Source organism: Notothenia rossii, assembly GCF_949606895.1.
Source record: "Notothenia rossii genome assembly, chromosome: 12".
NCBI lineage: Eukaryota > Metazoa > Chordata > Actinopteri > Perciformes > Nototheniidae > Notothenia > Notothenia rossii.
In genome coordinates, this window is record NC_136911.1 from 15,951,010 (window position 1) to 15,976,862 (window position 25,853).

Here is a 25,853-nt window from a genome sequence, read left to right on the forward strand (position 1 = left end):
TTCTTTTGTGTTCACATTTGTAATTGTCGAAGTAACAGGTTAGAAACAATACATTACAATAAGTAATATTCCTAATAAGTTATCTTAAAACATGTGTTTTAGTATGCCTTGTATGTATATGCTAAGGAGCCATATTTATTTCAAGAGACAATTCTCTTGAGTTCAATCTTTATTATAAACGGATGTTTAATGTTCAATGTGGATGACTGAGGACAATTAAAACTTGAATGGACAAACCATTAACTTAAGATTTAAATGTTTAAAAATATTTTAATGTATAATTTAAAAGATATATTACCTAATTACTATAAGTAGGTTAGCCTATATATATTATAATATGTTTTCTTCCCCCTAAAAGCCTGCGATAAGTATTATTTTAGAAAAAACTAGTGTAAACATGGCTCTTATTTAGGTTAATGCAGTGGTTCTCAAACTTTTTCTGTCAGGCTTTGGAGGGGAAAAAAAGTAGGGCCTCACAACACGTAACAATAGTCACGTAATGGGCCAAGTTAACGTTTATTAAAATACATCAAATACAAAATACATACATGAACTTGAGCATTCCTTTAAAAAAAAAATCACTTTGCTAGAACAGTGATAATAAAACAATGCTCCATAAGTCTGGTCAAAACAAATATATACATAATACTACAATTGTGCAATCCCTTTGCTAGAACAATACATTATACTACTTTGCCACTTTGCAATCTGCAAAAAAATGAAAAGAAAGAAAATGCTGATATTTGGCCAAAAAGTGTCTCTTATCACAGCATTAGTGGCTGCAATGAGCCTGTTTTGCACTGCATATTTCTTCAAAACGGGGTTGCAGGCTCAGTGGCGGCGCCAGAGATTTATTTTGGGGTGCTGTGGGGGGTAGCTTGACGTTTCATAGAGGGTGCTCAAACATTTAGGGTTTCCCATTAATGTACAGGTCGCTACAGTGGCATGTTCTACTGCAACAATCCCCACGCAAATACACAGTGTACCCGCGACTGTTACAATGAAGGCTCGATAGTCAGCTCACGGCACATAAGGTGTAAGCAGCGGTAAAGTTGTATTTTTATAGTATGTTCGCTCCCCTTTTAAACTTTATTCTTTTTTTACTGTCATATAGTATTTCATACCTGTTTTTCATTTATTCTCTTATTTTTTTATAACTATAATGATTATATAAACATGTGGCTCGGAAATAATTGTTTATATTAATCGTGACCAAACCGTTTGAGACCCACTGAGATAACTATCTACAGAGAGTCCTTTAGTAAGTTCACTGAGCCTCTCTGACAGGAGAGGACTCTCGTAGAGTATTGTTTTTAATATCTATTAAGTTAGTACATTTATTAATTTGGTTTGACATTTTTGGCTTTTATTATTTTGATAACTGTTTTAAACTATTGTATAATTGTGTTGGTTTAGCGTCTTGTCTATTTGTACAATATTTATCAAACGATACATATTTAGTTCCTACGGATCTTTTGAACACTAGTTCCACTCCACACGGTTGAATTATAAGGTAACACCGGAAGTTTCGCCGTTGGCGCGAATGACAACAACAGAGGATTTTTGTAAAGTTTACTAAGCTGCTATGATTAAATTATTACAAAGTTTTTATAAGTGTGTTAAATACTGTGGATAATTATAACCGTTCGTTTATGATAATGTCTAATTATTAATTGTACAGCATTGTTTACGTTATATGCGTGTTTGAATGTTAGCTAACCAGTTCCCTTCGAGAAGGTTAATGCGTTGTCTTTAAACATCCATTGTAAGGGCAGGCTATGTTTAAAGTAGCGTTAGCGTTGGATAATTTGTCACCGTTAGATTATATTTCGATGAGTTTCTTGTTGACAAGCCATACTGACGTTAAGCTAGTACTCAAATGACACGTTTGCGAACACAATAGTTAGTGTCAGAGTATCAATACTGGCTCTTTCGTTTTCTGATAAGAGAAGGTAAGTAAGCTAGCTTGCTAGTATGCTAAACATATAACGTTGTACCAATTGACTGCCAGTATAGTATTTATACACATTTAGTAAGAGCATATTCCGGCTAATGTTACTGCTAAATTATTTTATCCAATATTAACGTCAAGTCAGTTTCTTATTCAGTTCACCATGTCCAAAGGAGACAAGGAAGTCTTCATTGTGAAGTTTGTGGAGAGCAAAACACACCAAACAGAGTATGCTGTCAAGGCTTATGAGGTAAACTCCATTCTCAAATCTTTTATTGATAATTACATTGTTTCCACTGTTTTGCTGTCTCTTTGCTTACCGTGAATTATGGTATTTTCCTCATCTTTACAAAGGCCATTCTGAAGCTGCAGTCTGACAAGTACTTAAAAAGAATCGATGAAGATGCTGTTTTACAAATGGACCAAAAGGACAAGTCTCTGTTTGTCTTCAGCAGTTTCACCACCCCATCCTTTCTGCATTGCAAAAAGGTCTAACCCAATATTTAATACATCTAAGTAACCCGGTACCCTGTATTTAATACGAATTAGCAGAACCATTATATGTCAAGTAGTTCTTATTTTTGTCACACTTTGTTATTTGTTTTGTAGCTTGGCTGTCGTATAGTAAGTCCACTGGTGGTGCTGTACTGCCTGAAGCTGCAGCATTGTGTCCCCAAAGCGGAGAAGCCCATCTACAACATGGCCATGGCTGACATCACTATTTCCTGCACCAGCCTGGATAAAGCAACACGGGTTGGCTTACTTAGCCTTTACAGATTGTTGTTCCTTTTAAATCTGCAGTCCTATAAATGACAATGACATCAGCAAGTTTGTCAATGATTTAAACATCCACGATCCACACATCTGGAAAAAAAAGATTAGGGATATAATTTGAAGGATTTCATACAAATGGGGGGAGATCTGCCCTTTAACTTTTTGAAAATACTGGTGATGTGGGAATATATTATCTCTGTCTCAGCTTCTATCTGCCTTTTGTAGGTGATATTATGAACATGTAATCCCATAAATAATGAGGGAACACAGAATAGAGCTAGTAGAAAAAACGGTTATCTTAATGAAAGCAGCAACTACTATTGTGATAAAATCTTAAAAAACCATCAAAGACATTATTTTCAGTTGTTTGCTGTCAATAGTGAAAGTCTGAAAAAGATCTTGAGATCCCAAACACATACACAAAACTATATGACAGGGTCTTGTTAAGTTTTCAATGTTGTTTGTGTCTGTCTCTCTCTATAGACAGAGGTGATGGATCTGGTGCAACTCATGGGAGGACGGGTCTATCTTGATCTAAATGTATCTGTAACACACCTCATAGCAGGAGAGGTGGGTAGTAAGAAATACCTGGTAGCTGCCAGCCTGGCTAAACCCATCCTGCTGCCCACTTGGGTCAAAGCCTGCTGGGAAAAATCTCAAGACAGGTATGTACTCTAATCAATATTGACATTCCTGTTCCAACATCTACTGTCGAAATATATAAAACTGATTTTTGTTAATTTATCTAAAAAAAAGAAAAGAAGGTTCTCCAGTCAATGCAACCGAAATAAGTGCAATCAAATTATACAATAGTTATATGGTATTGTGAGAATTTTATGGTAAAATAATAATGATATGACAAATACTGGGCTTTGGGTGGTGATTAACACACTGTTCTGCCTCCTTCAGTCTTTTCAGGTATACAGACCTACCCATAGAGGACTATCTGTGCCCTGTGCTGCGCGGCTGCACTGTGTGTGTGACAGGCCTCTCCAGCACGGAGCGGAAAGAGGTGCAGCGACTATGTGATCAGCACGGGGCCAACTACACCGGTCAGCTGAAAATGAATGAGTGTACACACCTTATCGTTAGCGAGCCATCAGGTAAGTTGGCAGCAATACCAGCACAATGTTTTACTTTTTGCCAACATTTTAAAACAAGATTCAGTTGGAAGGACATTTTTATTTAGTCATTGTTCAACGTTAACAATAATCAACCTGGCTATATCGTTGCGTGTGCTTTGGTTGTTGCTACTAGTAACACTGGTGTCTTTATGTGTGTTTGCAGGTCAGAAATATGAGTGTGCGAGGAAGTGGAACGTGTATTGCGTGTCTCTAGACTGGCTGTTTGACAGCAAAGAAAAGGGCTTTTGTCAAGATGAGAGCAGGTACACTGTGGACCGTAACGCGTCAAAGACCACTCGACCACACACGTCCACCCCCACTGGCAGCAACAAGAAGGAGGGTGAGCCACTAAGTGACATGCACTTGTTTGTGGTTTACTGTATTTAAAAAAAATAGTAATTCCTCATGGTCTGATAAGGAGTGTAGGTATGTGACCTGTATCATAAAGAACCCTATTTTTTTCTCCAGAAGGTTCATCTCTGTTGGGTTTGAGCCACATCTCTGTCAATGCTAGCATGACAATAAATGACACAGCCCTCACCAACGCCACCTTCAGCCGCCTGGAAGGTCCTGACCCCATAGATACTCTGGATCTCACCGTATGCCCGGCTGATGATATACTGGACGGCTGTAAGGTAAACAACAAGAATACTCCTTTAAATATGGGTGGATTTCCTTTCAACCCATTTTAATTTCTTGATAATGTGAAAGACAAAAGTTGTGGTCTTATTTCTCATTTGTTGAATGTTGTGCAGCTGTATCTGTGCGGCCTGCCGGGGAAGAAACTGGAGAAGCTGCGGCGTCTTGTGAATGCTGCAGGAGGTCTGCGCTTCAACCAGCCCAGTGAGGATCTCACACATGTGGTCATGGGAGACCTGGACCAGGACTTCAAGGTGTTTCTGGCCAAGGCAACACACAGGTCAGAACTGCAAAGCTTACATTGTATTTTTTGCGTCCTCACTTAATAGATTTCTGGGATTTTTTCTGTTTTGACCTTTCAACACACAGAACTTAAAAAAAGTGCTGAACTATGTACTGGATTGATATAGGTGCAAGATGCTATCTGCTCAAGGGACTGATATTCACACACATTGATATAAGATTTGCCACGTCATTGGGCTTAACCTGGGGTTAAGTATCTTGCCCAAGGTTACGTCGATATGTAAATGAAATAATGAATTCCCTAAAAACATATACATCATGATTACTCCAGCTAGAATTTCCCATTTGATGTAATCCTGGCATTGAAACAAACCGCTTGGATTGAGTTTCCTCCAATGAAGTGAAAATATTGTAGCTAGACATTATAAATGTGACGTCTCAATAATGGTGAAAAAATGTGTCTACTAGTAGAGATTTTTAGAATTGTAATGAGTTCTGAAAATATACATTTATTAGAATGACAACAATGACGTCACCTGCCTAATCAAGCCTAACACCTCATTCTATCACCTCTCTTCTGTTTTTACTGTGTTTCTTTAGTGCACTATTAAACAAATGCAAAAATGCCACAAATATCTTCTAACTAAGTCAATTACACACAACCCTGCTTAAAGAGTACTGTTGCAATGTAAGAGGTTTGCACTATATTTAATCATTAAAAGGATTTTGTGTGTGTGTACGTTACTCTCCAGGCCGCATGTAGTAACAGTGCAGTGGCTGCTGGACAGTTATACTAAAGGCAGTCTACTCCCAGAAGCGAGCTACCTCCACCCAGACTGTCTGCCTCCCTCTACACCTTCTGTATCCGTTCCTGCCCATCACATCCCCCCCTCCCGTTTCTCAACCGGTCCCCTTGCAGCAAGTCCCAGCACACCCAGGCAAACAAGAGCAGAGGAAGATCTGCTCTCTCAGTACATGGATGATGACCCTACAGTAGGTACGTGTCTGTAGTAGGGATGGGAATTTGAAAGCAAATGTGTATTTGAATATTCAACCCCAAAAAATGGTTAACCGATTAACCGAAATGTGCATATCCTATAAAAAAAATGTTTTTTTAATTTTTAAAAATAAATAAATAAATGTTCAAATAAGTATAGAAACCGTGTCAAATGTATTAAACTGGTGATCACAGTTTGAACAGTTGACAGGCCTACAGCTTTCATTCTTAAAACATAACTTGGTTTTTAAATTAAAGAGGGATCATACACGAACAACATAACGGGTTAGGGTAACGTAACCCTATTACAACAGAGATCAACAACCTATAACAGGGCCTATGCACAGAATGCAGCTATTCAATACTCATTCTTGTGTAAGAATGAAGGGAGAGGCGGGTGCGGAGGCGATTCACGATCAGGCCAGCTGTAGAGAAGACCCTCTCAGCTGGAACGGAGGTTGCGGGTATAGCAAGGTATTCCTTCGCCAGGACACCGAGTTTTCTGTACCGTCCTTAGCGAGGGGGGGGGGGGGAGTGAAGTATAACCGGACGCGAGAGAGCGATCAGCACCTGCAGGTCTGCCCGCTGTGAGGGACCGGTGAGCGGAGCAAAACACACCTTTAGACCTAACACACTTAGCTATGGCACTGTCGTATACATTGAATTATTCCATTTGATAATATGTAATAAACTGAGGCACCCCTCCCAAAAAAAAAAATACTCATAACTGATATTCGAATTCCTGAATCATTTCGAATATTCGATTAATCGTTCCCATCCCTAGTCTGTAGTCAAAGAGTTAGCTTAGCTTAATTGGACACCATTTAGAGATTTATAGGATCATTTTATACAAATGCGCTAATTTCAATTTCCTTTCATCCTCCAGTGGACATGCACCCACCAGCAGAGGGCACCGGCAGGAAGTCCATCAGTATGTCTGCTGATCATTGGGCACCCAACCACAGCAGAGGACCAGAGCCCGACTCCACCCTGCATGAAGCCAGCGAGGCGGGACTGTTCTCTGGGAAATGTTTCCTTCTCGTGGGCTTTGGCGCTGAGGCCGAGGCCCAGCTCTCTGTCATGGTGACAGAAAACGGAGGAAGAGCTCTGATTGGCCGAACACGTGTGGTGGCAGACTACGCCGTGGTCCCACTGCTGGGCTGTTCAGTGGAGGCCACAGTGGACGAGGTGGTCACTGATACCTGGCTGGTAAGATCCATGTTATACTGTTTTAATAATATCTATGTAGGGAGCAAGGCTTCAGATGATTAGTAATTATAGTGCCATCTGTTGATTTGTCAGCTGGTCTAACAAAGGGGGTCCATGTTTGTTTTTTGTTAATCTTCTTTTAATCAAGGTTTTTTTTTGTGTTGCTTTTCTCGTTTTTGGGGGCAACATGAGTCAGGCAATTAATGTATTGACAGAAAATCCACACTTTTTAATAATCCGTTTATTGTTTAGGTAGATTTATCAGGATCAAATACTAAACCTTTTCTGGTTGCAGCTTGTCAAATGTGAGGGTTTGCTGCTTACATCTAGTTCATACATTGTATGAAAATAGAATTTGAAATCACAAGTGAATATATTTGAGTTTAGGTCTAATGTTTGCAAAAGACCTGAGCTCTGGGAAAATATGATTTTGTTGCAGACTTACACAATTCATGTTGTATTGTTCTTTAGTCTTCATGTATGCTTTGCTTTTGTACATCTTTAGGCCATGTGTGTGGAAAAGGAGAGTGTTCTGCCGCTGTCCTCCAATCCTTTGTTCACAGCTGTTCCTGTGATGGACGGACGGCTTCCTCTCAAAGATTGTGTTCTGTCTGTCAGCCAGTTCACAGGAGCAGAGAGGGAGTCCTTGGTGGAGCTGGCCAAGCACCTGGGAGCAAAGTACAATTATATTGAGTTAGCTAAATATATGCAGAAGTTTTTGGAACCCAATATATTTCTCTCTCTCTAATACATTTTACGATTCCTTCCTCCATGCCTATTGTTAAATCTTCTTCTTTTATTCCCTCCCTCCTGCAGTGTCCAAGATTACTTTGTGCGCCTGGCCAATCAGAAGAAAGGCATGCTGGCCAGCTCCCATCTAGTGCTGCAGACCCCTGAAGGCACAAAGTACCAGGCAGCGAAGAAATGGGGGTTTCCAGCCGTCACCATGTACTGGTTACTGGAATCTGCTCGGACCGGCAGGAGGGCAGAGGAGGGGAGGTTCCTAGTTGACCTGCCACCCTCACCGGGTTAGAAAAGAGTCTTGAATAAAGCTTGAATCTGGATTTAAATGCATGTATTATTTGTATTCGTTAATACAATTCCAATGACTTACTGGTATGATCATTTGGATTCTGCAAGGTGTTTTTAAGTAACACAACTTAATGATCTAATATTGATGTGGGACAATATTCAATTTTGTTTAGATTTTTCAGCACTTAGACTTTGTATAACTTAAGGCCGACTGTTTCATTGTTTCCTTTGTTATGACAATCATTTTATGTTCTTCTTCTACAGAGAGGGATGATGAGAGTTTTGTCGGTGGGTCCCAGAAGCCAAGCATGCCCCCCCCAGCATGTTTGTCCCCAGAGATCCCTTTGCTGGGTGTCCAGAGCGGTAAGGCCGTTACCCCGCTGGATTTGGCTCGCTTCAAGAGCAAAGGGTTCCGCTCCGTGTTGGACGAGATGATGCCCAAAGTTGACATCAGCACCCCCAAACACAGCAAGGAAGGCGGCCGAAGGAACCCGCTTCAGAAGGAACCCTCTCTGCAGCTGGACACCCCCTCCCGCTTCCTCAGCAGAGACCAGCTGTTCAGGCCCTCTTTCAACGTTAAGGTAGGAATCCACAGAGTAGAAAGTGCTTTTTTCTTTATGCGAAAGGGTTGTAGCAATGAGATCATCATATACTCAATCAAGGACTTCTTCTTTGTTCAGGATGCACTAGGAGCATTGGAGACTCCAGGGGGGAGATCCAAACCAGGAGAGAGGGTGGACACTCCGCTGACTGATGTCATCAACAGGAACCTGAAGGTGGCTCTTGCCAATAGCTCCCGAACCATGGCGTCAGATATGCAAGCCATTTCTGCCAGCCCCGTATTTACCAAAACCACTGAGAAGCAGGTAAACTGAAATACATAAAAACACAATATGCCTGTTTGCCAACCTCTCACTCATTGCAGAAAATGAGACTAACCTATATACTCTCGACATGGCGTACAAACAAACGTATTATTTCAATTGTTTCTAAGGTCCCAGAAAAGGAACCTGGTCCTCTGGCTGGTGTTGTGATCTGTGTGGGAAAGAAGCTGAGCAAAATGCAGGGAGAGCTCAACGCCATCGCTGCCTCGCTCGGAGCTGACTTCAGGTATTTGACACCTTTTTATAAACATAAAGAGGATGGGTTAAAAAAGAATTCAAGTATTAAATAAGACAATCCTTATGGGCCCAAGTGTTCAGTAATATTGATGGGTCTGATCATTATTCTCATTTAAATGAACCCAGATTCAAATATCCATCTCTTTCGACTTGTTTTCAGGTGGGCTTGTGACGAGACAGTGACACACTACATCTACCAGGGCCGAGTGGGGGACAACACCCGGGAATACAGAGGAGTGAAGGAGAGAGGACTGCACGTGGTCTCCCAGTACTGGCTGGAGGCGGTACGTTTCCCTGCAGCAAATATAAACATCATCCTAAGTGAATTCATTTCTCTTAAATGCACTGCATACAACTATATTCACACATATTTGTTAAGCAGTTTATACATTCACAGCTTAAGAGGATTTAGATTTGGAACTCGTGATTGGTAGTTTTGTGAGTTTAATTGATTCATCATTTAGTTTAGAAAGTCACAGAAGATGGGGAAAAAGGCCAGTTTTCAAATGCAGTTTATAATAAAATAAAAAAACATTTGAGAAGTAAAAACACCTGCCATTATTGCCTGAAAAATATATTTCCTATCCTATTACTTGTTTTAATAGCATTTTTACAAAAAAAGCCCAGAGGAGCCTAACATGAAAATATGGCTTGGACCTCAGAGAGTTCAACTTGGGCCTGCGACCATAGTTTTACTGTGTTTTGGTTTTGAAAATCCACAGCGGAGGTTTGTGTCGTACTACATGCGTTGTATTTTGCATATCTCTCAGTAGCCAACGATCTGTGAGTCTGTTGGCTCGGAAATAAACTCGTAATAAATGTAGTCTACATTTCACAAGAGGTGTAAAACCTGAGCATTTTAAATACTTATATAATCCGTAGTTGTATTTGTATTGTTGATTTCATGTGTGAACGAGGCGATATAGAGAAGGTTAAGCTGTCATTATTAGGCTGTAATTTGTTATATACTGTTGGAGTGGTAAGCAGGCCTATTGGTTTTGGATATTTGTGGAGCCAGGTGGTCCGTGAGTGTTTTTTTTATTGGTTAAGTGGTCCTTGGTATGAACAAGTTTGAGAAACACTGATCTAGAGGGTGCTCTCAGTAGGCACTTGGAAAAAGGCAGAGAACACCTTGAACAGTCAGATCACGCAAAAATCTACAGACAGGCATTTCATATCATGGTCTTCAATTCACTAAGCTGCAATACATTTAAAAAAAAGAAGAGATAAGCCAGTTCTTTCAAACTAAGGAAAGGATTATGGAAAACGATTGAAGTCGAGTCCTCAGGTCTTGTACTCTCAAGAAGATGCATAAACTGATGTCAAGATACACTTAATTTCATTTAGGATGTTATTTCCATGGTTGTAGGCGATGCTTTCTACGTTACCATTTAAATTCACTAAGCACATTTCACCAGGGGCCAATAATTATCATCCCATAAACAAAAGCAGAATACTTAATCAAAAACAGCTTTGATGTGATCATTTTGCAAACAGATCGCAGTTGAGGCTATGTTTCCCCTCGCTGATTCATTTAATTAATTATTGTTGCTGCTTTGATAAACTTCTGTTTTCTGATTGGTCCTCCTGTTCAGTGTGCTGAGGAGCAGAGGCATGTCGCAGAGTCTCTGTATCCGTTCACCTACAACCCCAAGATGAGCCTGACCCTCAGCCAGGTGCCCAACAACTCTCAGAGGTCTCCACCTTTCACAAGACCACAACTCCAAGACATCACTGAGGCCAAAGACAACAAGGTGGGTTTAAATGTGTCAATTCAAGTCTGGGGCCTTAAATGTTGTTTTTTTATGTTTTATTTGCATTTTTTTTTAAAAATCACGAAGCAAACATAACAAAATAAACACATATAGATACATAAATTAACTACATAACAGTTAGCATATCCGGAATGAAATAATAATACAAATAGAAGGATGGATATAATATTAATACTCGGGTACAGATTCATTGTCAATTCTTACCTCATGGTCCTTATAAATCTTCATTATAGTGTTCTATACTCAACCCATTTCCCCATCTTTCCTCAAAGAAATGCATTTGGTTTCTAATTCTAGTTGTCCATAGATTTCATTCACTAGGTTCTTCCATTGTGAGTTGATAAAGTTATTATCTTTTAGCCAATTCCTTGTCATTTGTTTAATGATCGCTAAATATTGTTTTAAGGTTCAGGAAAGGTTAATGTTTTGCTGGGAATCGATATTCTATCTTTTAGTGTAATCTAATGAAGAAGTGCAGAGGTGAAATTACTCTGTTTGCCCGTTTAATTACCTTTTTTTTTATTTTTATGAAATGACCCTCAGAGTGAACACATTGCCCCAGAAGAGACCACACCATTACGCCGCGTAAGTGATGGAAGCGTAAATCAAGACGAGATGAATGATAATACAGAAAGAACTGGTGGGTGTTCTTATTCAGCTTTATTCTCACAAAGCTTCTTGCACATTTTGATGGAACCAACCATTTGTTTTCCATTGACATGATGATTCCTGTGGGTGATTATCATCTTGTGTCCAGATATTTCAGAGACTCTAGAAATGAGGGTGAACCTTCAAAAGCAGCTCCAGGAGATCATGTCGGCCACCAAGCTGACGACAGGGAGGCGGACATCAGTCAGACTCAGCAGGGTGGGATCAGGAGGGTCCGACTCGGGCCCCCAGACTCCTGATCGGTTTGGACGCTGCGGCAGCCGACGTACCCTGGAAGCTCTGAGGTAAGAAGGGGTTCAAACGTCAGCAATTTATAACATCATTAACAGCTGTTGTTGTTGTGCTATAAAATCCATTCACACACTTCCTCGTCCAAATGAATACACCTCACTTTGTCCTGTTTTCAGGGTCTCCAGAGAAGCAGCTATGGACATAAACACGGAGCCATCTCAGAGTGAACAGATCGTTTGGGATGACCCTACAGCACGGGAGGAGAGGGCCAAGCTGGCGGATAATTTGCAGTGGCCTGGGAGTCCCTCCCAATACTCTGAGCCTCTCGCACCTCCCCCTCCTCCCCCTGCAGAACACGTCTCTGTGCTCAGGGACTCCATGACGGACTCTGAGCTGGTGGAGATGGGTAAGCAATCAAAAGCCTCTTACATCAAGTCTTTTTTCAAAGTTTAAACCTAGTTAGAAACGTGTGCCGTCTACTGTAAGTGGACATTTACACTGTGAATTGAGATCACTTGTAGTTACAGGTACCAGGTCTAATTGTAACATTGATAACTAAACCAAATGACAGGTAATGTTGCGTGACGCCTGCTTACATACGACCAGTTTGGATCCAGAAGTAGCAGAAATGAAATGAAATAGGAAATATGTTTGACGTGACACCTTATCGTAATGCTTTTTTAGAATGTTGTGCTTTAATGTCAAAATCATGCGGCTTGGTTAATGTTCTATTTTAATGTATGCTGTATATACAGTATGTGTATGTATGTGTATGTATATATGTATATATATATAAACAAAGGATTAGCAGTAAAGTTAAACATTATTTGGCTTCCTACATTTTGTTTTTTAAATGTATGTTACAGCTTGTGATGCTACAGAGACCTGTTCTACATGTGTTATTACTTTTGATTGGATATGCTATGAATGTTGTATAGCAACGTATTAACATCTTACATGTAAGGGCTGTTAACAAGGAGATCTAACAAAAGCTAGTGCAACCGACTCCTGTAGAGAATGATCTTGTTACTAAAGATATATTGGTTTGAACTCCCTACCCCTATCCATCAGAGATTCTCCCTCCCTCACAGCATTCAAAACATCACTCAAAACCCACCTGTTCAACACTGCATTCAACCACCGACCCCCCCCCCCTATTTTCTGTTTTGTTTATCTCTTTTTGTACTTTTCTTTGTTTTGTTGTTTTTTTGTTTTTTTTTATTCTCTGTCAAAGCGTCTTTGAGTTTCTAGAAAAGCGCTATACAAGTCTCATGTATTATTATTATTATTATTATTATTATTATTATTATTTGACTGCATCTAAAGATAGAAATCATTGTATCCTCTCCCAGCTGCTTGTGATGTCATCGACCAGCACATGGGCCAGAGAGTCACCACACCTCCATTAGAGGAACCAGAAATGGACATCCTCACTCCTAAAGCCCCCAGCATCGCCTTCCCTCTCGCCAACCCTCCAGTAGCGCCAGAGCCACAGGTGAAGATCCATATTTACATATCAACAAGAAGTGGAAGTATCTCTATAACAAGCTGCTGGTGTTGAAAGGTCCTTTGTCTCTCAGGAGGAAGAGAAGCAGCCACCCAGATTCCAGCTTTCCTCCCTCAGCCCTCAGGAGCGCATCGACTACAGTCACCTCATAGAGGAGCTTGGTAAGTCCTCCACCTAATTAGAGCTCTGACAGTGTTTCATCACACATCACAGGCATGAAGTCAGAGGAGATCATCCTTGATGAATAAAAAGCAGGATCTGCTTGCAGGCCATGGGACTTTTTCCTCCTGCTGATGTTTCCTGCTGTGAGATCAGATTTCTCAAATAAACCATTGCCTCATAAATGTAGGTTTTACTGAAACAGTGTTTTCAACCAAAATGCTCAATAACAAAGAGAAACGTTACATATCAAGGGACACATTGATTGCATAAAACAGTAGAACATGTGTTGGATTCTACCTTTTTAAAAAGGAAAAGGGATATGTTTGACTCACACCAGCTTACAATGACTCAGCAGTTTGGATGAATGTCTGACTCGGCACTTTGACATACAGCTATTTATACATTTATAATACATACAGTTTGTCTTATCTTAGATGCTTTCTCACATTGCTCCGTCTGGTCTTGTAGGCGGTGTAGTCCTGGACAAGCAGGCCTTCGACCCCAGCTGCTCACACATCATCGTAGGGACTCCTCTGAGGAATGAGAAGTACCTGGCAGCGATGGCGGCTGGGAAATGGATCCTGCACCGCTCGTACCTGGAGGCCTGCCGCTCCGTTGATCGCTTCATCCAGGTCGGGATCTGAAGATTTCTGTATCAGTGCCTCTAGCAGACAACTATTAACACTTTTGTAGTGGTTTTATTCACATTGCAATTACAGTATTGTTGTGGTTGGGTTAATGTGTAGCATGTCAGCCTGTCTGTCCTATAAACTGACCACAAGTGTTTTCATTTATGTTCCAAAAACAAAGCTTTTGAGAGAAAATTGTCTGTGATCTTATCTTGAAATTGGTATCAACATTGAGCATACAATGGTCTGAAATAGGTACATTAAGTTTTCTAACATGACCTTGTGTTTAATATATATATATTTTAAAAAAAGTAGACTTTGAAGTAATGAGGAGCTCTGCAGTCCAATCACCTCTCCTATTTAACAAGTATTTTAATAGCCAGCTCCAATTCTAGCATATAAGAGATTAAAACTGTATCAATTAACATTCGTATTTTCCTGAAACTAGGACATGCTCTTTTTCCATTAGCTGCACAACCACATTTTTCTTCATTTCAATTATTACTACAGTGTATAATCCTAAATATTTGACATTTCTCTATGTGTGTGTTGCAGGAGGATGAGTATGAGTGGGGCAGCAGCTCCATCCTGGATGCGTTGCCCTCCATCACCTCGCAGCAGAGGAGGCTGGCGTTTGCTGCCATGCGCTGGAGAAAAACCCTGCAAGGGCGCTCAGAGCAGGAGGTACTCACACAGAAAGCTAACAAAACAGTCCTGCCGACATAAATAATGTATCATCTACTACTCGAGTGGTAAAATATACTATGTGTTCTTTTACTTCAGGGAGCCTTCAGTGGATGGACGGTCATGCTGAACATCGATCAGAGCAGAGAATCAGGCTTCAGGCGGTTACTGCAGTCTGGCAGGGCAAAGGTGGCTGTCTCTAAAAAAAAAATAGATGTTTTTTTGACAGTATCTTGTGAACTGTGGCCCTTTTTCAGAGAATCTTTGTCTAGCCAAAAGGTATGCATAGTAAAGACCCTCGTACTCGTGTAATTCCTCTCCCCAGGTCCTGCCGAGTCCCTCCCCGTCCCTGTACAAGGAGACCACCCACCTGTTCGCAGACTTCAGTCGGCTGAAGCCCGGAGACTTCCGAGTGGACGTGTCAGAGGCTACCTCGCAGGGGGTCACATGCCTAAAGCCCGAGTACATCGCAGACTACCTCATGCAGGTGAGTGGAGCTTTTGAAGCGGAGTATTTCTAGGTTTGCCTCCCTTTATCCTAATATTTATGTATATGTAACAACTTAAGTAACGTAATTTTCGGACTATAAGCCGCGCCTTTTTTCCCATTTTTCGACGCTGCGGCTTATATAACGGTGCGGCTAATCTATGGATTTTTACAGCTAACGGCCAACACCTTTAACTCTATGGGCTCTATGGCCGGTCCGCGGACCCCCACCTTTAAGCGGCGGGTTCCAGCAGGAAAAGCTGGAGGCCGGAAAAGAGTGAGACAGGTAGCGCGCAAAAGTAAAAGTGGAACCGAGAGTGGTACGAGAGACAGAACGAGAGCAAGACAGACAGACATTACGAGAGCGAGACAGTTTGTCCCCGTACCACTGGTTGAAAACCACTGCTGTAGATCACTGCCGGTACGTGCGCTGGGAGCGCACCGTTTAAGTTTGAAAGTTGAAAAGTTTGTGTGTCTGAAACGCTATGTGATACAGTACAGTTTACACAGCACATGTTCTGTAGCTACTATTGCACTAAATGGTAACACTTGAATACGTTATGCAAATATGCAACTTGTTTGTTGAAATGTTAATAAATGGGAGCTTCCTCAAACAGCCATCTCTTTCCCGACAATCCCCTCTGTGCACGAACCCTTACATATGGTAATGAAACATTAAAACACCTGCGGCTTATATTCCAGTGCCTGGCAAGACACTTCACCCCGAATAGCTCCTGTGGGGATGGCCCACAGGAGCTATTAGGAGTATGTAAGTCGCTTTGGATAAAAGCGTCTAACAAGTGACATGTAATGAAATTTCACAACAGGGGGTGTTATAGCATAGTCTGTGTTGTTGTTGTGTGTGTGGGGGTCTACCAGGGGCCGTGGTGGTTATATTAGCTTTGTAAATATTAGCCCCAAGTAAGTTTTATTCATCTATTGAAAGCAGTTAAAAAAAATGGAACAGATTTAATTGAAATTCCTCTTTTTTAAGTTTGACATGTATGCGTGTGAATGACATCTGTCAAGAGCAGATTCAATGTTAAAGGTTTGTTTTATGCACCTATGACACAGGAACCCACCCCGCCCATCGAGCTGTACTTCCTGACAGAAGCTTCCACTGAAGAAACTCCAGGCACTCCGTCACGTAAACGCAAAGCAGCAGCCGACAACGCCAAGCTGAAAAAAACACGTCTGAACTAAAATGTGACCACAAAATATTATCTTAAAAGATTCCCATATCTATGATTGTAAATAAGATTTTTTTAATATCAAAAATAAAAATAAATGTAGCATTTGTTTCGCCTCTCTGGAATCTTGAATCAAGTGCTTTGCAGTTTTTGTAGTGCACTGTGAGACTGTAGCCGTGATTGATGACTCAATAATGGTCTGTAGAAAATGTTGAGTCATGTTTTGTAATTGGGTGCAATGATAGTCTGTGGCCTGTGGAGGGCAGTAAATATTCACTGCAGTACTCTGGTCTTTGTTACAAGCGATTTTAAAAGCGATGGAATGAGAAGGCAAGTTTGTAAATACAAATACATTGTTTTTTTAACAATCAAACCGACTTTTTGCATCTAAATAGACAATGTTATACCAATCGACAACATCCAACAGTGTCTATCCTTCTCTTCACTTAGTAGCAAGAAGTTAATTAGGCCTCCCTTGGCTGATAAAAGCAATTCTAACACTCAAACTTTAAAAAATGGCTGTATTCTTCCCAACCCATGTGGTTATGTGGCCCCGGCTATCTGCTGTTGATCTCCCCCTGCATTAAACACCAGATTTTGTTTACCCTGTGTTGATTTAGGTCTTTGGTGAAGCAAAGTGCTGTTTCATACGGGTGTCAGCTGAGGTTAGATGCCCTTGTTCCCTCCCATATGGACGGTAAGTGGTTTAACCTCATAATAGATGCAGCAGCTGACTACAGACTCGTTGTTGAACTGCTGTTTGAGGTAATGAGTGGGATTAAAGGAGCAAGAGCTGGACTGACAGAGGAACATGACTCAGGCTGATGGCTCCGAGGGCTTCCAAAAAAGGAAGGGGCAGCTTAAGGTCACTCGTAAAGGTTAACACGGAAAGAACATGCAGAGGTCCACTTTTCACCACCATCAGTACTGTCAGGTATTCAGTTAGAGCAGTGGTGTCCTAACCTTTTAGCCTCATGCACAATGTTTGCTCGGGGTACATGGTCACATGACTCATTTGGCATCTATTTGTGATGTGCCCCATTGTTGGTTTTCACATTACCCCATTTGTCTTCTTGTGACCCCTTCAATAGGTTCCTCTCCTGAGTTTGAGATCCACTGGGCTGTATCACTACACTAAACTGATCAACAATCTTATGTAATGGTCTAATGTGAGTCAATTTTAGTATTGCTCAAAACAAACAGTTTAGAAATTATAATTGTGAGATTGAAAATAAAGATTAAACCCAACTCATGAAAACAACAAACCATTGTAGCACGCAGGACACATGATCTGAAATATGATGATTAATGCAATTATTGTATTGTTTCTCCTACTCTAATCAGTCCAGCTCATGACTCAGAGGATGTGTTGAGCAGAGAGGAACAATCTATGATCTGATGAAATTATCTTTATTCCAGTACTTTTTTAGTATTGTGTTGTTGTTTTTTTAGATTCAACCCAAACTGTATTAAAGATAATCTTTTATTTGTTTTAATACAAAGAGAAGCTGTAGAAGGAGTTTTACTAAGTCAGTGACCTAAAGGGTTACTAATGAATCAATTAACTATTTCACAGAATTGTGGTGTCCCGCAGCTTGAATGTGATCCTACTGGATCTGCAGCCCTGAGAGCAGCTAGGTTTGTAAATATCAAATAGAACAATATGTATTATTACAGTTAGACATTCAGTCAGTGCATCTGATCTGTGTTCGTCAACAGGTGTCCACAGGGCTAATCTCCCACTTTACTGACTGGCAGGTGGCCAAGAGTTGCATTGACGCTTCACTTCGTCACATGGCCTCCTCTCCTGTAAGGTAACTTTAGGGTTTTTGTATCGGGACAGTTTGATTCCATTACTGGGAGAGCACTACTCTGAGCAGGGAGGGAAACTCTGCAGCAGTCCTCATTGAAATTCCCTGTCCGTACACACGAAACCCTCCTTTGGTGGGTGGCACCGCCAGCGTCCTGCGCGCCTCTTTAATTGCGCACCACGCATTTACCCAGCGATCATCAGCAGTGGCCGCGCGGATCACGCTGCCTACAGGCGGAGAGTTTGCTCCATGTCCCGTTATTTACGACGTCAAGGCTGACGGAGGAAAAAGTGGGCGAAGAGTCCCGGAGGTCCGGCAAAGGGTGGCGCCCTACGCATCTGATCCAGCGAGTGGACACGCTGTGCGGCGACACGGTCCCTCCTGCAGTCACTTGGCTTCTTGTTGCGGCTCATGATTGTGACATTTCTCGTTGGGGGGAACTGGCAACATGTGCGCCCGGATGGTGTGAAGTGTGACACAACGGCTTTGGGGCTTCATTTCTCTCGGATACGCCAAGTACCCGACGTTACGGCGCACCTTGTGTATAATAGGTAAGTACATCAGTTTATTTCCCTGTGTTCAGACAGCTCACCCTCTATGTGTCCTACCTGTACTGTGTTTTACTGACGGCTCTTGCAATAGGCTCACTCTGCGTATTGATTGTGCTGAGCATCTGATTTGTTGAAATCCTGGATGAATGTTTCCAGGCAGTTATGAGCGGCAGAGTCTGTCAGACATGAGCAGCAAATCACTTTCAGTGCTGCATCCAACTGTCACTGCAACATATCCCAATGTATGGTTTCCCATTGGTTTAAAGAAGCATTTAATGTATTGCATGATATAGAAGTTGACCTGATGCTGGTCAGTTCTCTGGAAGCTGTCTTGGTTATCCCATGTCTACTCGGAAAAACATTGGATTAACTCCAATGTTTGTTTGGCAGATTAACGTTTTGTGTGGGATTCAAATTGTCTCTAGCAATCCTTAAAACAGATCATATCATGGTGAGTTAAGAAGATGTTCTCTGAAGTGTTTCCTTAAGACTTTGAGTGGCTCTTGGAAAGATTTATGATAAAGATGCCTTGCAGTGGCTGGCTGTTGTCCAAGTTTATTTGCAGCAGTAGTAAGCTAGTTTCCTTCTAAAAACAAGTTTTGGGAGAGCCATCAATCTTGAACCTTGATGAGCTCGGCCCTGAGTGCCCTTCAAGTGGTTTATTTCTCAGGCAACATGGCAGCAACAATGCAGATAATAGGAGAAACTCTCTTAAAACATAAGACCACCACAAACAAGCGGGCAACACCAAATACCCCATTCGAGTGTGAAGCTCCAGCTTTGTTTTCAAGCACAGTGGGATGTATAGGACATAGGGTAAAGTGTGTTCTAATTGAACCTGCCGGCCACTCTGTCCATTGTGCCAGGAATGTTTGGTTGCCGGTTGTCCACAGAAACCCCCCAGCCCTTTGTTCTAGGGGACAATCCTCCAGTGCCATGTGTGTGCATTGGTGGGGGGAGGGAGAGGGGTTTTCAGGGGTATTGACATCTGTAGCTGACAGCTTCCTCAGGGCAAGCTGACATGCTGTGATACCATGAATGGGTATTAGGGAACATACTGTATGAGCAAAGCACTTCACAGTGATGAGGATATATTTTTGTAAACAGTGGTTATATATATCTGGACAGATGTCAGTACTGCAAACTGTCGAAAATGTTTTGAATATACCCTTTATACAAATAGCCTGCAGTTGATAATACAATGCTTTTATAAAGAACATTAATTGGTTCCAAAACCTTTTTTGTTTTTAGCATCTTTTGACTCATAGAATTAGAATGGTTTGATATAGTTTGACGTTAAGTCAAGTGTTTTTTAACAGTAAATATTGTCCCAAATCAAGTGTTTGAACATGTAATCCATTATTTGATTGTCAGAAAATGAATGACCAACTTTCTTTGAACTGATTTGTCTTTCCATCATTGTTCAAGCAACTAGGATTACAGTCATGGCAGGGGTTGTGAGGCTGAAGTTAATAATGCTAACATTTGCTAATTAGCAGACAAAATACGGCTGAGGCTAGTCTTGTGTTAGAGGGCAAGTTATGGGATCACCAAACGTGTAGGAATTCATCCACTGGGGAACATGAATGGCTTTACTAAATCTCACTATTGACAAGACATTTTCTTAAAATCACAAATATGAACCTAACGGTGGCACAAGAGGAAGGAAGTCAGAAGATTAGAGGATGAATCCAAATTAGGATTCATCCTCTAGGGACCATGAATATCTGTACAACATTTCATGAAATCCATGTAATACTTTCTGACATTATTCAGTCTCGACTAAAAGTGAGTCACATCCCTAGTATGAAACACAAAAGATGTTCTGGATTCATCTTCTAAATTAAAAGCATTTGCATAAATGAATATATTCACGTTTTTTCATGTTGATTTGATCTGCTTCGTGAATATGTGATGAGTATGTTTCCAAATTAATTTACATTTCAGAGATTAAGTCATTTGTTTATTAACTCAAATATTTCCAGTTCTTATTGATGTACTGTGCTATGGAGGCCAAAGTGTGTTACTCATTTCAACACCTTCCCATTTGGTACGATATTTTCCGTCAACATTTGGAATAATTTTTTGGGGATCTTCCCAGCTGTTTTCTTATCGCCAATGGCAGGAAAAGCCTACATTTAACAATGGAAAACACCGGAAATGATCAGCTTTCACAAAGGGACAGACCTCCCTTTAACAAACGTATCAGGGAAGTTCCAGGAAAATGGAAAGTCTGGTTTCTGACTCTTGGTCCAAGATGGAATCTGTTAGGCAATGTGGCCATGGTAGTGAGAGTGGGTTTCATGCTTGTAAGTAAGCGTCCCTCATGACTGGTAGAGAATGGTACACCATGAGGTGGAATGTAGCCCCCATGGCCCCCTCCTGCTGCACATTATGTGCTCAGGATGGACTTTGCACCTTTTTCCGGCTTTAAAAAACAGCAAGTGGTCAAAACAGGATTTCACGAAGCAAAGGGAGGAAAAAGCCAGCCTGTGCCTGCGCCGTTTCTTTTCCTGTGTTTTCTTAATACCACGCAGTATTAACGAAGGCCCTCAGCTGCTTTTGAAATGACTTTAATTTAAGCTGAGAGTGGTGCTCGTATACAGGAACCACGGGGGGAGGTGCCACGATGAAAAGCAAGCGAAAGCCTCTCTTTTCATCTAGGAAGAAAAATAAATTCCCCCCCCCCTCAGACACTTATGATCGTATCAACTAAAGAGTGTTCCCATAGGACCATAGGGAGCCTGGGTTGGTCATGCTTCTTTCAAGGTCTTAACACTTGAAAGCCGTTATACTGTATACAGTGGCTTTTAAAGCTGGCTCTGTTTGCCCATTGGGGGTATCAGTTAATAAAAGGCTTTACTATGTGGGGCCTGAGGTAAACAAAAGACTTGAGTAGCAGCAATCACACCTGCCCTGACCGAGCAAAAATAAAAGCAGTTCGCTGGTGATGTATGACTTACCATTATGATGATAAAGGGGGCGATGGGCACGCAGAGATAAGAGTATGGCGACCATCGGAGCATGAGGTGTTTACAAGGGGAATTCCTCACATTCCTGAGCTGCAACCATGCCACTCCAATCTGCAACTCCACCCACTGATGGTCACCCTCTGTGCCAAGAGGGACCCAAGGGGCGAAAAGACCCAACAAGTTCCTCCTCAGGAAATAGACCCTGCTAATGTGTTATGTAAGCCGATTTCTGTGCCGTGTTTCTTTGATCAAGAGAAAAAAAAATCAAAATCATTTGATCGAGCTAATACAATAGGCTGTTTAACATGTGCATCAGATCCACAGAGAGTTAACGTTTACAAAGCTTATTTTGTCTCCGAGTGGGAAAGAAGGGGATTGTTCCAAAATGTTCTACAGATTGTCATGGTGCCCAGATGATACAGGTGGCCATTTCACCTAGAGCCATCAACACCATGAGGTTCACGTTGGTAAGTGAAATTGATCAACCACGATCCGAAACATTTATATGGTTTTCAATACAGACATTTCTGTTTCCCACAGGATTCATTTTAACTTAAGTGATCACATGTGTTTTCATCTAGCACTATCATTGTTTAATTTGGCCAATACTTAGTTTTATTACTAAATATCTGCAAAATTCCAACAGCCTCAACTGTACTTTTAACCAATAAGCAAAATGTTAGCATGCTTATAAACTGAGCTACGATAGTAAACATGGCATGCCTGCTCATGATCAGTATGTTAGTCTTGTCATGTTTAGCATGTAAGCATGCTGACGTTAGCATTTAGCCTAAAGCAACGCTGTGACTAAAAACTGCATCACGAAGCCGCAAGCATGGCAGTGGACTTCCCTCGCTTGAGTATGGACTATAATAAAGCTTTGTTCAGAAGTATTAGAAATATTTGACCGGCCTATGTCAATTTATAGGATGAACCCTCAGTGCTGTATAATAATTCCATGTAGATTTCTTAGTGTTTAAAGTGGTACATAGCTCACACACAAGATCATAAATGTATAGGGAAGCTAGAGGACATATTATATTCATTAAGTATTTTATCTCCTCAATCTGCAAAGTGATTTTTAGCTTTTTCCCCACATGTAAGACCTCGAAAACAACGCTTTTATTTCTCTGATGAGTTCAAAGAGTTTGTTTGTGTTGTTTACATCCAATAGCCATTTTAATTGTGTTGCCACACAACATTTTTAGAAAACAAAAAGTCCTTAACAAGGACAAAACATGTTTCATATTTTGTGTTATGCGCGTTTTAAAATCTAAATGTGAAAAGAGACTCCTTTTGGCAAACTCAGGACGCAGAGGGTTTGTGTTTTCAGATCAATCATCACATTTTTATTAATGCAGCGCAGATGACTGGGTCTAATAGGATTATGAAAAGGCTCGGTGGGAGGAGAGGAGGTACAGGGGGGTGACAGGTTAACCCCGCAAACCCAGCCTGGGGGTTGGAGTAGGAGGGGGGTCGGGTCATGTGATTGAGGAGGACAAAAGCAGGTGTCAACCCAATGATTAAGGGGTCTGAGGCTGGGCTCACCTATTGGGATTACTCAGAGCCTCTAATGGAGGACAGGTTGTGACCCCGGAAAGCATATCGGCAGCCTCTCACCCAGAAAAGTGCTACTCTATCAAGTTAAAAAAAGAGAGCGCTTCTAGTCTCTGGTTTCCTTGGCAACTTCTTCAATCTGGATATGTGTTCTTTTAGTGCTGAATTTCTCCTGAAGTCCTTTATGATTTGTGAATACTTGTTTATTCCACCTTTTGGATCAGCTTATTGTATTCGCAGTTGATTGTGAATACAAGATTTTGAGAAAACATTCAGTTAAAAATAAAACCTTGTCTGCTGTCCAGACTCTTCTGATGGCAGATTAAAGAGCCACCATATGCCGGGGACTGTGGAGAGACCCCTCCCCTTTTTAGAGTTTATTATTGCGCTCTACTGTATGTCAGTGTCAGCAGCTAATTGTTCTGTAGGATTGAGGTCATCTTGTCTGAAATGTTGAATCATCTCTTCTTTACCCTGAGACCTAAATCAAAGCATTTCCATCCCCTAAATAATATGCATTTCTCATCTTGCCAAGGCAGCATTTGATTTTGTGACTTATAGTAATTTTCACGCTGTTTGAGTCCAAGTTGAGGCAGTCTGAATGGCAGGAAAGGAAAACTTGAGCTCTTGAGAATATAAAACTCATTGTTTTCTGTCTGTGCTCTGCCCATGCCGCATATGGCTCATTTCATGGCTGCTGGAGAGCCTGATTGATAGGCTGAAGAGCAGCGGGGCTGATGTTCCTCATGTACAGCGCTTGGAAAGGTGAGAGCCAAGATCTCTTACAGGTCACATGAGGTAAATGGAAGTAGGAGGACGATTCGTCAGACTGCGATATGTAGAGTGCTCTTCACAGGAAGCATAGGAAAGGTGATTTTACTCCTCGGTTACATGTTGCTAGCATGTAAGCCAGAAAGGGGTTACTGATGTATTTCTTGTCAAAGGAGTCATGGGAGCTGACATTTCATTGTAATCATTGCTCAAACCACCCCTGGGAGAACTCTTCAAATATGAAACGATCAGCGCTTGTCACCCCTAATTAGAGAGACATTTATATGGTATTGCTTCTATTCTCCTCCTCTGTCTCTTTCCAGTCTAAGAGTTTCGTGGCCCTGGGGGGGCCTGGAAAGCTGTCTAGTAATCTGCGGCGGCATTAATACTGAATAATTTGGAGCGGGTTACGCATTTTAATAATGTGTAACCCGCTCCATATTAATTAATTTCCACACACAAAATTCCGAATTGACACAGTGGGATTTGGCCTGGTTTGTTTTTGTGTGAATTTGTTTGTGGTGGCACGGATGGCGGTTTGTGGAAGCTGAATTACCATGGAGACGGTGGCATTATCGTGTAGGGAGGTCGTTGATGCTGGAGCCAGTGCAGTATTGGCAGCAGAAAGGAGCAACATGGCAACAACAAAATCTGAGTGGACAGCCACTGGGCAGACGTCTGGCTTTATGTCAAACAAGACACTTGGAAATATTTCCTCTTTGTAGTGTCCTTCAGTGCTTTCCTTTGTTACCTTCACATTTACTCTCACATGGTTCTGCCCCTGATCCACTAATCCACAACGTACATTTTCACACCCAGGTTATCCCATATGTATTGAGAATGGCACTGCTGTAAATGACATGCAGCGATAGCCCATTCAAGCTGCTGCTGAAGCTGCTGGAATGACTCCACCCTTCTCTCTCACTGAAGAGGAGAGGGTCCTTTAGGGAGAGGAGATGACTTGACGTTTTGGGTTTTTCAGAAGCTGCAAATAAATTGGACACACTGTTAGATGCGCAGGCTCTTTGTGCTGTAAAAACACTGCAGCTTGCTGTGGTATACGAGATGTCAAACATGATAGTTATGATTTTCCTCTGCCTTTCAATACTGTGATGAGAGTTTATGCATCTGCTGCTGGGGGATTCTATATATGATTGTGTTATTTGCTTTCTTGGTGAGAGTTAGAGGAGCATTGTATTTTTGTGTCTCTATGTTAGTCACTGATCTAGAGAAAGGAGGCATTTAGCCTAGCTTGGCATAAAGATTGGAGGCAGGGTGAAATGTCTAATTGATTGGACAGCTCGTCTTTTTTTAAGCTTTGGTTAGTTCATTACATAAACCAGCAGTTTTTAAAGCTTTATGATCATTATTATCTGTCGACAGGTTTTACATCTGGCATTTAGTTTCAGTTATTTTAATGAATAAGCATTTAATGTTCTATACTGTATGGAACACACAAGCACATTTTCAACTAACCTGGGACCATGAGTTGAAGTCTGGATAATTAGCCTTTTAAAATGGAGCTTGCGTGGTTTATCTCACTAAATATATACACAGTGGGAAAAACAACTACAGCACATTGGGCCCCAGGCAACAATAATGAATATTGTATTTATTTTATTATTTTGTATTCATGCAGATTTGGTTTTGATGGATTTCACCATTGGAAAGGAAAATGTAATCACATTTGATTTAATTGATTTAAACAAAAATAAACCAAATAAATGCCTTAACAAAGACGAAATACATCCAATGTTTTAGTTGAATG

At 41.2% G+C, this 25,853-nt stretch overlaps 2 protein-coding genes across 5 annotated transcripts in view; both read left to right on the forward strand.

The window, feature by feature from the left end:
* The first annotated feature begins 1,519 nt into the window (after positions 1-1,519).
* Positions 1,520-16,532, forward strand: topbp1 (DNA topoisomerase II binding protein 1). 3 transcript variants are annotated; one of them, XM_079661258.1, is made up of 28 exons: positions 1,520-1,952; positions 2,097-2,201; positions 2,306-2,440; positions 2,561-2,704; positions 3,209-3,390; positions 3,635-3,828; positions 4,013-4,189; positions 4,318-4,484; positions 4,605-4,768; positions 5,484-5,728; positions 6,615-6,937; positions 7,443-7,615; positions 7,754-7,965; positions 8,234-8,550; positions 8,650-8,835; positions 8,964-9,079; positions 9,251-9,374; positions 10,686-10,844; positions 11,409-11,505; positions 11,623-11,818; positions 11,942-12,171; positions 13,118-13,260; positions 13,346-13,433; positions 13,903-14,066; positions 14,619-14,747; positions 14,847-14,936; positions 15,073-15,234; positions 16,308-16,532. In XM_079661258.1, the coding sequence occupies exons 2-28, from the start codon at positions 2,115-2,117 to the stop codon at positions 16,434-16,436; spliced, it is 4,533 nt and encodes a 1,510-aa protein (XP_079517384.1). In that variant the 5' UTR covers positions 1,520-1,952; positions 2,097-2,114; the 3' UTR covers positions 16,437-16,532. The 3 variants fall into 3 exon arrangements, with proteins under 3 accessions (XP_079517384.1, XP_079517385.1, XP_079517386.1); XM_079661259.1 differs by having other exon boundaries at positions 2,109-2,201; XM_079661260.1 differs by having other exon boundaries at positions 1,520-2,201; positions 4,321-4,484.
* Positions 16,533-16,668: 136 nt separating this feature from the next.
* The window catches only part of tmem108 (transmembrane protein 108), a 44,258-nt gene continuing 35,073 nt past the window's right edge, over positions 16,669-25,853 (forward strand). Inside the window, exons 1-3 of one of the 2 annotated variants that reach the window (XM_079661262.1) lie at positions 16,669-17,592; positions 18,000-18,061; positions 18,143-18,237. The gene's annotated coding sequence lies outside the window, so the exon portion shown is untranslated. The other variant, XM_079661261.1, reaches the window with a different exon arrangement.